Here is an 11971-nt window from a genome sequence, read left to right on the forward strand (position 1 = left end):
GGAGAGTCCCCTTAGAGGTGAAGGGGTAGTAGATACAAGTGAATTCCTGACGTCAATCGACCGGTCGATCCGATAAAATAAAGAAGTGATCATGTTTTTTTTTATGTGTTGTCATTCAGTTACAACAGAAAAGATAATGTGTTTATCATCTTATAATGAACTCTTGTGTAACCCCTTCCAAGTTATGTGTCCCATCTCCTCCATCACAAGAATTGTCTCCCCTTCTCCAAGATGTGCTATAAGAACTGATATATAAATGTCTTCTTTCCTTCTCATCACTATCTTTGTATTCTGTTATACATGTCATAGTTATATATGTGCCTCAATATGAACTCCGCGTCATCCTTAAATATGAGTCCCCTGCTATTCAACAAAGGTAACTCTAATTATCCTGTGACATTAAAGTAACCCTAATTATTTCTCTTTAATTCTGGCAACACCATTCTTTGCCACAAGGGATCATAACACCTCACTTCCGTACCCGCCTCTTTTATCTTGCCCTTTTTTCTATTTGAACGCCAGAGTGTGCAGATGTGTCAACACCATGCTCCTGTATTGCATATGCGCAAAAGACATTCGCACTTCCGGAAAGCGTCCCTCAAAAGAATCACGCAATGTTTTCCTATACCTCTTCGGTATTAAACCATTTCTCATTACTCTTGTAACAATTACAGTAAATAAATGTACATCGGCTGTAAATTATAATCTTGGCGAATTTGTGTATTCATTCTTGTTTTAGAGGACCAAGCGACTTATTTACATAATCCTTCTACTTACATAGAGTAGGGATAGTTAGTAATCTTTGATAATATATTTATGGCAATTAAACCACAAAGAGGCGCCTACATTTCATCCCCATTGGGAATTGTTAGGCTAAAATGCATGTAATTTGTGTTATTGAGCGTTTTTATTTATAGTGTTAAGTCTAGATAGGAATTGCCTTCAATAAGTTTCCAGAATTTTTTCGCATGAGCACTTTAAATGCACATAGAACTCTAATCCTCTTCGAAATAATATCCTCCGGTTGCAATACACTTGTATAGTTTCAATAGCTTCTGGAAGTTTCCATGGAAGTCCTCTTGTGTCACAGCCTCTTTCATCCTCTCGATTGTCTCATAACGACAGTCTCTAAGACAATAACCAAAAGTCACAAGGAGCAAAGTCTGGACTATGGGGAAGGAACTGTCTTTATGTCTCTTGGTCAAATAGTCTGTGACAAAGATGGAGCAGTCTTGGGACACACTTTGCACAAATCTTCCGTATTTTCAGTTTCTTGCAAATAATTGTGTGTGCAGTTTTTACACTGACATCAAACTGTTCACTTTTTGTCTCTATAAACACGACGGTCCTTATCCATGAAAACCTTTGTTTGACCAATCAACTCTGGTGTTCTGATTTCCTTACTTCTCCCACACCTCTTATTGTCCGTCATAGCTTCCTGCCTTCCTTGAATCTCTTATACTACTTAAAAACTGATGCTTGATTCATGCAAGATGGTCCAAAAGCAGTGTGCAGCATTTCATACGTTGATGTGGCATTTTTCCAAGTTTAAAACATAATTTTATTGCATATCGTTCTTCTAAAGTGTCATCAAGTCCAGATTGCATTTTTGAAATTCATCAGCTGTGACAATCAGGCTTTAGGAGAGCGTATTCCAATTCCTGTTGTAGCTCTTCGTTTGAACTTGAAATCATAAAAACTGGTCAGTGATCTCATAAGATGTATAGCAATAACATACTGAATTTTCAAGAGTTTACAACAATTTTAAATGTCTGTAAAAATTCCGGAAACTTATTTAAGTATAATGTTTTTGTGTGACCTGACTTCCCTCAGTTAAGATGAAACACGAAGAAGACTGCAGTGGGCACACAGTTACAAGTGAAATCTTATGTGGTTCAACTCGAACATCCACCAAGATCCTGCGAAGCAGTTCCAGTCGCTTTCAAGAAGACAGGGTTGATATGACGTTGGACGCAGCAGTGATGATCTCTATCCTCCTTCTTACGCTGAAAGGAAAGATAATTTAACTTTTTTTTTCTTAAGTTCACTTGCAAATATTAGCAACAATAAACAACGTGACCCTGATTATAATTTTCGTATGTAATTAATTATTCACAAGAGAGAAAAATAAAATAATAAGTATGTACAGTTTTTCACAGGAGAATCAAGAAAAAGATAAATAAAATGTCGATTGCAAGTTTCTTTTTTCTGGTAGTTACGATAATCAATGAACGGAGCCTAAGTCTGGGTTTCAACAACCGATTTCTTGCTTTTTATTGGTCAAAGGACGGGTGCTTCTCGAACGGCGGAGTGTGGTGGACAGTTCCGAGTTCAAACTCACTCCAGAACTTACTGCAAGACTTGCTGCAAACTCTCTGCGGAACTGAATTTTCTTCGTCTGCACCGGCTAATGTATATCGGTTTGGTGTGGGTCAGAACATACCGGGATATTCCAGCTAGCCAATTATCGTCCAATTCGTCACACTTTGGTTTGTCCTGATTGGATAAACATCACAATCAGGTAATTGTACACAGACTAGGGTTCTCACCAATGATATTCTCATGCACCGGAGAGCCTGTCCTTGAAATCCCCGGGTCAATATTCTGGCTTAAACAATCCGCTAGATATCTCCAAATAATCACCTTCACAGTTTATTGTTTCATAATTCGACTTTGCTTTTTCCGTTACAAGAAAAATGGATTTCACATCGGCGACCACACCATCTTTCTTCCAACTGACAGGGTTATCTGCTATTTTTTCCAGACCTTCCATTAAAATAAAAAAAGCCCTAATTCTTCTTTCGCTGGCCCCTTTTTTGGGCAATTTTAAACCATAGCTCTAATTTAGCTCTCCGTAACCTCTCCTTCTGGAGTAATCTCGTTCCACAGTGACTGGTTGGGTCACATAAGGCACCTCTTGGCTCACCAATCAGATTCATTATTATTCTCTTCGAGGGTTTAACTTTAAAATTAGCCAATGGCAGGGCTTTTCTCAAACTATTTTATGCACTTTTATTTTTTCCCATGTATTGTTATCATAAACGAAAGCTTATTCTGTCTGTACAGTTGTTTAATACTTCACTTCTACAGTTTAATAAGTTTTGTATAATTAAAGTTAAAGTATTCATTTTATATTTCATTGCAATTTTAACAGCTTATATCAGTAAGTAATTTCTATTCAATATAAACAATGCATTTTATGAATCTTCATAAAAATCCAGAAACGTTTTTGTATTTTTATTTTATTATCATTTTTCGTTGTATAAAGGTAGGTTTGCGTGAATCGAAAATATTTCAACAGAAGATTAGCTAAAATGTATTCATTAATTTTTGTTCATTTCAGGGTTAATTTTGACGGGAGATAATTCTGATTAAATATTTTCCAATTAAAAATATAATTAATTTTTTTTGAGTAAAAATGTTTTAAAATGCTATAAAAAATATTCATGCAAAATAAAATTATATTATAAAAAGAAATTCCTAATGAACTTATAAAATCGTTTGACTTTCTATTGTCCTTTAAATTTGTTATTACTTATTAAAATCCTCCTTTTAAGCACCAAAACAAATGTTTTTATGCATGTGAATAGATAAGGGATTCGTTTTCCACGTTAATATGACAGTTTTGGTTATTTTCATTTTGTGTTTTTTAACAGAAGGAAAAATAAGAGCATATTTTTTTTAAATAACGTTTTTCAGCGTATGATCTTAAAGTGTCACCTAACCCTTACATTTAAAACTAATAAATGGAAACGAAAATTATGGAAAGGTTTTATTTATCGAGAAAACAATCTATTATTATAGTAAAGCCGAGTTCATCAACGTTGGTTTCTAAAATGCTTTTTCTCTCATAATTTAATTCTTATAATTCATGTATTCCCTACTTATTATTAGTGATGTAATTTAAAAATCAAATTTAATTTTTTCTTATTTTGATGTAATTTGTAATTAACTGAACATGTCACTCATCTCTTACGTAACAATCTAACCAATCTCTAATATTATGTTTTAATGCCTCTGTGAGTATTTAAAGAAAAAGTGATTCTCCCTAATATTTGAGTTATTCTTAGTTCTGAATTATATTTGTCCCCAATTACTCTTATTTCTTTTAATCAGCTGAAATTTGTAATTAATTAAATATGTAACTCATCTCTCCTTTTCGTGTCTAACCACTTTCTAGTCGTATATTTTTAAAATCTATGCGAGTATGTAGAGAAAAAGTGACTCTGTATTTTTATCTAATTCACATATTGTTTCGTGCACACCATAAACGCGTAAGTAAATTAGATAACAAAATAAAGTGTCTCTTTATTTTTAGTTGTGCAAGAAAAATGTTTTCTAATGAAATGTCATAGCTTATAAATATTTGAATGACATCGAAATCAAAAATATTAGCAGTGGTTGTAACTTAACGGGTCATGGGCAGTCTATATTCCTCAACTTAAAAAAAAAATTTAATTACAAATTCTCCCATTATTTTAAGTGTCTCACCGCCATCCATGTTGTTTTTCGTACATAAACACTGCTGCGATTATGGTGCCGAATAAAATCCCTAGCGTCAAAAATGGTTGGCACATACTGACCAGACGACCTCGCTTGTGGCTTGGAGAGCATTCTGCGACATATACCGCTGAAGTAGCACATGAAAATCCTGAAAAGAAAGTTTTTTATAATAAATCTGGTAAAATTCAACTTTTTTAATATAAATTTTGTATATTTTGAAAAAAGTTCAAGATCAATGAACGCCTTTTATTAGTTTTTCCAGAGCATAAAAAGTGTAGTATAATAATTCTCCAGTTTTAAATATCAGGTTTACTCAGTACATCTTTTATTACTTTTCAAAAGGTATCCATTACAATATTGTTTTGTATTACGATTAACAAGTGTGCAAAATTATGTTATTGCTGCATATTTGGTCACATACTCTTCAAATGTTTACCTTAAAAATTTATAAAAATGCTATTTTGGACAACTTACATGGTTCATGTAACTGGAACACTCCGCTGCGGTAACCTATAAGGAACGGTAGAGTGTGTCGGTTTCAATGGTGCTTGAATCGTTCGTGACATCTCAATCCCGCCAATGATTTGCATAGTAACCCACAGCAACTGCAGGTGTAGGAAACGTTTGATGAATAGTTACAGGCTACCGTGTTTTGATTTTCTATTACACTAGCATGGGTGCCCGGTGTTGCCCGGGTGTTTGGAGGTGTGTGTTGAGCAAAAAAAAAAAATGGTAGTAGGAAGGCAGGCTCGAACCCGTACCGCGAAGGGGGAAAGAACATGAAAAAACGTGATGTTTTTGCTGTTACGACCACCGGCAAACCGAAAGTTACGTATGTTTAAATTAAGGCTAGACAATCGAAAAGAGGGGATGACTTTTGAAAATATCGGCGAAAAAAGCGACCCTCCCTGTAGGAAAGTGACCAGTTGAGGACGAAGAAATTAATGTTTTTAGTCAATTTTTTGGTACTTGTCGTCTGAAGGGTCGGACTTTAAAACGATACTGATCTTGTGAAAACCCGTTGCCTCTGTCGAAAGTTTTAGGCAGATATGCAAACATACATACATACATTTATATATTTATAGCTCAAAGTTTTGACCCAAACCGATTAAAAGCTTGCCCTATCTCTGAATACCCTTTACGTAAAATTTCAAATGTTTAGACCAGAAATTGTCTGAGTAATTTGGTAGAGACCGCAGAGGTCAATTTGTTTTTAACTTTGGCCCCTATTATGACCCCTTAAAATTTATTGTTTTGGGCTCAAATCAAGTTATTAAGTTAGATCCATGTCCAAGGAACCTATATCTATAATTTCAAGTGTTTAGACCCAAAATTGGCGGAGGAGTAGAGTTCTCAAATCGTTGAACTTTGATTACTTAACAGCCAAATTTCTGGCGGAAAACTGATTACAAAGATGTTCCCAAATCTCCATATCAAATTTGGAGTCTGTAGACTGAAAATTGACAGAGTTATTGTGTAGGGAAATGTACACAGACAGACAGACAGACAGACAGACAGACAGACAGACAGAAGACACTTTCACTTTTATAGATATATAGATTGTGCAGGTGAGCAATTGTCGGGTGGTGATTTTAGCTCCAATTTAATACTTGCAACGCTATGCAACCCGCTTGGCCCATCTCCTCAAAGTTTCTCGGCTGTATGTTTAAGGACACAATGCTACTTTTTAATTCATCTTAATATTTCAACAAATACTTCCCAACATTCCCAACATTCATTGCTCAACAAGTTCACCAAAAGTCAGTATTTTGGAAATTATGCCATCGTTCATTCTCAATACATGGTCTGCCTAGCGGATGCGACTGCATGAGAAAACTCAATTTCTGTAATGTTACATTTGGAAAATAAATCGATGTATGTGTTCGAAGACAATTCTTGTGGAAGATATTAAGTTTGTTAATACGCCGTCGGTATGGTGTCCATATTTCTGATACGTATAATAAAGTGGTTAGCAGAACAGATTTATACATATCGATTTTAGTTTCAAGTCTAATCCCACGCTCGTTCCACAGTCGATGCCTAAGCTTTCCAAATGCTGCATTGGCCTTGGTAATTCGATAAGTAATTTCATCGTCCAGTGTGCAGGATACATTGATTTTATTTCCCCGATATGTAACGGATTCCACATGTTTATTTTTTTGCCATCAACATTGATAGGGATTTCAGGAAAGCAATGTGTAGAAAAATCTGGTTACACTCTAAGAATTTATTTCGGCTTTATTTTTTTAACATTAACTTTTAGTGAACGCCTTTGCCACTGCTGAAAAATGATCGCCGATTAATTGGGCTTTTTTGTGAGATGCGGTAAAAAAAGTGATCTCTGATGATAGCTATTCAAGCAAGAGTTTTCATATTTTATTAACCGACACTTCATTTGTAGTAATATTGGATTTTATAACGCCGCACAACGTAACGTACAAAAGAACCTTCCTCGACGTAGTCGGTATTGAATCACTGTTATATATAAGATTACTGTAAAAATATTAATAACAAAATTCCAGCAGAAGAAATGGAAAATAATAATCAAATATAACAATATGGGCAAGACAAGGGAGAGAAAAACTACAATCCTTTTGGTTCGTGCTATGAATATATTTTGTAAACAATTGTCAACGAGTTAAGCAAATCACTACAAAGGTTCTGTTAAAAAACGGACGAGGAAACAAAAAAATAAGAAAACCTGTCCTGTTTCTTTCCTTCTCTCTGTTACCAGCTCACACAACAATAATTGTTAGTTATGTGTGAGAGAAAGGGAAGGATTTCCTTTACTCTCTCTCACTGTTTGTTAACGAAGTCGTCGTAGCTTTTTAGCGAGTCGTTTTATCGCTCTTTCTATTTTAAGAGATTTTATAATTAGAGTTTTACAATTAATTTTCTAAGTTAATGGCTATGCTTTCGCTTTTGTTCTCGTTCGGAGAATTTTCTAGCTATCATGTTCTTCGTTTCTTTAGAAGAGTCGAAAATATGGTCGGGTTTTCATCTCGTCTGATTTTGGTTCGGCTCAGAGCTGCCTGATCAGCTCTCTACCATTGTCCACAACTGAATTGGAACATAAACTCTAATCCAGAGCTCGACTGAATTGGAACCGCACTGGGACTCTGGGGCTCAAACTTTATGGAATTCAACTGGAATTGGTTACATTGAGGGGGTGGATTGGTCGGTAAGACATTCCCTACCGATAACTAATTAAAGTCTACCTTGAGACTCTCTGCTGGAAGGCGATTGGTCAAGTGCTAATTCAACGCTTCTAGTATTTAAATTAGGCGTCAACAGCTTTTGGTTCTAATGACCTTTCGATACTTCATGGTCACCAGAGTTTATTCTTTAATTCAGCCGTAATTAGCATGTTAGCACAGTTGAACAGACATAAACAATTCCGCCCAAATCCTAAGTTCCAATAAAAACCTAGTTATTATTAACGTTTCATTGTCCATCCAACATATCAATATCAATATCTATCTATCTATCTATCTATCTATCTATCTATCTATGTCTGTCTGTCTGTCTGTCTCTCTCTCTTTCTCTCTCTCTCTCTCTCTCTCTCTCTCTATATATATATATATATATATATATACAAAGATGATATATACTAGTGGAGTAATGGATGGTCCCTGTCAACGTCAACGTCAACAGTATCAGCACTATAATTAGTTTAATATTTCCCATTAAATACGATTATTAATTAGTAAGATATTAACTCCACGCACTTGGTCTAGGGGTTTAATTTCACTGTGTTAGCTACGTTGATTAGACATTCATCTGAAATTGAGGTCTGTCAGCCTCTAGCGCTTTGCCTAACCGGTCACGTAACAAACAATTATTTAATTTAAATAAAAAAGCTACTCACCAATTCCAGCACCAGTTAAAAGTCGTCCGATCAAGAGCACCTCTTTGTTGGTAGCCGAGGCGGTGATTATCGCCCCGAGAGTGAAACATGCGCCAGAGAACATAACACATTTCTTACGTCCAAATCTGTCACTAAACAAAGCCGCAAACAGACAAGAAATGGCGGCGCTTGGCATGGCCCCCGTTATTATTACCTCGCGCCAAATTGAATTAAGGTACATGTTAGGGTTATTCTCAACAAGAAGAATGGCCCCGGATGTAGAACCCATTTCGAAACCTTCACAGAAGATTGAAAACTGGGCGACAAACGTCAGAAAATACAAGATTGGTGTCGCCGAATTGGAATGGGAATTTTGTTTCCAAGAATCGTCTTTAATGTCATCTTTGATCATCATTAGTTTAGTTGTTTCCATTAAGAGGTTCCGAATCGACGGGGACTAATTTGGATTTTTAATCATGAAGGAGGATGATCCCAAGGAATCCATACGGATCACGGTTAAACGGTCCAAGAATTCGATCTGGTGATTTGGTTAAAAGTCATCGGTAATGGCCTAAAATTAAAATAAGAAATTTTTTAGATAATTAAAAATTAATTATGACTTATGAAATTCTCCGACGTATCACACTTTGTCCTCGTGGAGAGGCAAGTAAATAGGAACGTCCCTCTTCTCAATCATTAATAAGACAAAATATACTAACCACAACTGAAAACCGAGCCGCACATTGAATATTCTTTGTGATTCAAAGCTGGGAAATTGGAGTCAGAAGCAATTAAGAGGTCACTGGAGTCGTATTCTGTAAGACTCTACCAAATCCGACTCCAGTTTACAGTTTATATATGCACGGCTTTATGAGATTTGTATATGACAATTAATTAAAGTGAAGTCGAAGTCAGAATTGTTAAAAATATGAGTCGGAGTGGATGGTTTTGAGTTCTATCTTCACTATAGTTACATGTTCTCCATATCGTGGGGTTTTAGCTCAATGAATTAACGGTGCAAAGCATTGCTTTTTGGTATAGAATTGAACTCTTTGGCTGGTCCAAACAAAACTGTGGTGAAAATAATGAAAACGTGACTTACACAAGGGATGGCGCCTCTGTCCATTCTGTCGGGTGACGGAATCAAGAAAGGGAAGAGAAAAGAATAACTTTCGTCTCTAGACGTTTTATTAATATACATATGGCAGTAATTTGCATATGAGGACAATGAGGGCTGTGAAAAGGAATGAAAAGGAAAGCAGAGGGCAGTCTTCTTTTTTAGACAGTTGAGAAAGCGAGAGACAGTGAAAACGGTTAGTGAAAATTATAGTTGAAGTCAAGAGTTGATAAGAAGGAAATTAATCGAATATTTATCATTATTGGCTCGCAAGGATCTTTCACACAGATCATAAAAATCTCTACTTGAAAACAGCCTGTGGTGTTTTCTGGATGCTGAGTGACAACAAGTCTCCCCATTTTTCCAGTACTCCCCATCTCTTCTGATAACATTTGCAAATGAATTTGCATTTTCGCAATAGCCGCCCACCATCGATCTAGTAGCGGCCATTGGTCTCCACTGGAATTTAAGTGGCAATAAGCCTCCTCAAGGTTCCATTTTTCTTTGCACTTGTCTAATGGATGCCTGGTCAATGCTCTCTCCTCGGTCTTTCCATAATCCTTGACCCTTTCCAACTATTTGGCATCATTCTTTTGTGGGGGGCAGTGATTGGGTAATGGGAGGAGATGGGTGAGGGGTGGAAAACTTATGGATAAGCATCTTCTATATTCTTGCTTCCATGTAACGCTTCATGTTTTGTCTCTGCAACAGTTCGTCTGGTCCGCGCGTGCGTGTGGATCGAGTATTAATTCCAGCATTCAAGCATTTCGGCTGTTTTCATTATTGTTATTCGTTATATCTTTCTAGTTATTCCTCTGATTCCAATTTCTCCCATTCTTTTTTCAAAGTTTTTCGGAATTGTTCCTAGTGCTCCCACTATTATAGGTACTATCTTAATTTTTTTATAATTCATATCCGTTTTAGTTCTTTGGCTAGCTCTATGTATTTGTTCTGTTTCTCCTTTTCTTTGATATTTGTCCTGTGATCTGCTGGAACAGCAAAGTCTACGATTCGGTATAACTTTTCTTTTTTGTTAATTATTACGACATGTTCCATAGGATTTTGTGATTCTCGTTTTCAATTACTGTTGCTGGCTTATGTTTGTACCATTTGTCTGCGTGTTCGAGATGCAGTTGTTTGCACAATTCCCAATGTGCTACCCTTCACACTTGGTCATGCCTGTTCTTGTATTCCTTTTGGGCTAGTTTGCTACATTCACTTACTATATGGTTTATCGTTTCGTGTCTTTGTCTACAGAGTCTGCATTTGCTGTTTTCTTGTGTTTTGTTGAACTTTGCTTTGATGTGGTTGGGTCTTAACGAGTTATCTTGTGCTATCGTTATTAGGGATTCAGTTTCTCGGTTTACGTGTCCTTTTCTCATCCATGTCCAAGTGTTTTCGTTATTCTCATCTTTTGTCATTCTTATGAATCTTCCGTGCAGTTGTTTATCTTTCTATTTTACTTTTCTTGTCATATCCTTTGTCTCTCTCTGTTTTCTATTTTGTTGGGTTTTTTTCAGTGTCTCTCGCTGCCATAATTATCCTGTCAGTGTTTTGCGTTATTTAATTTTCTAGTTCTTTTTTGGTGTTATTAACACAGTCTTCTGTACATACTAGTCCGCTCCAACAATCTTTCCTTTCACGTAGAGTCGGTCAACATCATCCTTCGGGTGTAGTGCGTTGTGCATGGCCATGGGTTTCCTGGTCTCCTTATCGAGCTCAGTTCTTTTTTGGTCCACCCTATGAACGGTCCAGAGTATCTTACTAACAATACTGCTCATGTATTTATACCTTTGATTAGGTTTCTGCTATATAATTTAGTTTCCAGAAGATTCTTTCATGAGGTAATCATTTCCAATTCTCTCTTTTATTTTTGTCGCTTTGATGTTGTCTGCTTCCAGAACTCCCAGGTATTTATAGGCGTCTTGTTCCCTTAGTGTCCTCATCTCCGTTTGTTTGGGCACTTCCATGCCTTCTGTCGTCTCCAGTTTTCCCTTTCTTATAACCAGTAGTGCACATTTAGTTTCATTCAAGATATTTCGGCGTCGAATTTTTCTTTTTCTTTCATATTCTTCCCTCCTTAAATTTTTTTAACGTGTTTTACGCATTTTACTTTTGATCATGAATAATATGTCTTCACTTCATGATTGCAATATATATATACACACACACACACACACACACACACACACACACACACACACATATATATATATATATATATATATATATATATATATATATATATATATATATATATATACCACAAGAGCCATGAAAGTCAACGAACCGTAAGTCCAAGACTCGAGTTTCGCCCTCATTTGGGCTCATCAGTTAGACACATCCGAACTCAGGATTCGAAATCCGAGCCTCTTGCATGCGAGGCAAGCACTCTACCAACTGAGCAAACGCCCCACACACAAGAATTTCTATTAACCAACACAGATCAAGCAAACTGCGCCGAAACCCGACTGTGAAATGAACCTACTTCGTCTCGACAAGGG

At 36.2% G+C, this 11971-nt stretch overlaps 1 protein-coding gene across 2 annotated transcripts in view; it reads right to left on the reverse strand.

Moving 5' to 3' along the window:
* LOC145243870 (proton myo-inositol cotransporter-like) overlaps positions 1 to 11600 on the reverse strand; it is a 53145-nt gene extending 41545 nt beyond the window's left edge. Inside the window, exons 1-2 of one of the 2 annotated variants that reach the window (XM_080106939.1) lie at positions 8372 to 11600; positions 4492 to 4651 (exon numbers count right to left, since the gene is read on the reverse strand). In XM_080106939.1, the coding sequence (XP_079963065.1) occupies positions 4492 to 4651; positions 8372 to 8783 (572 nt within the window). In that variant the 5' untranslated portion in view covers positions 8784 to 11600. Of the gene's footprint in view, positions 1 to 4491; positions 4652 to 4977; positions 7388 to 8371 lie in introns of those variants that run through there. The other variant, XM_080106941.1, reaches the window with a different exon arrangement.
* Positions 11601 to 11971: the final 371 nt, after the last annotated feature.

Source organism: Euprymna scolopes, chromosome 22 (assembly GCF_053919585.1).
Source record: "Euprymna scolopes isolate OS-2025 chromosome 22, ASM5391958v1, whole genome shotgun sequence".
Lineage (NCBI taxonomy): Eukaryota > Metazoa > Mollusca > Cephalopoda > Sepiida > Sepiolidae > Euprymna > Euprymna scolopes.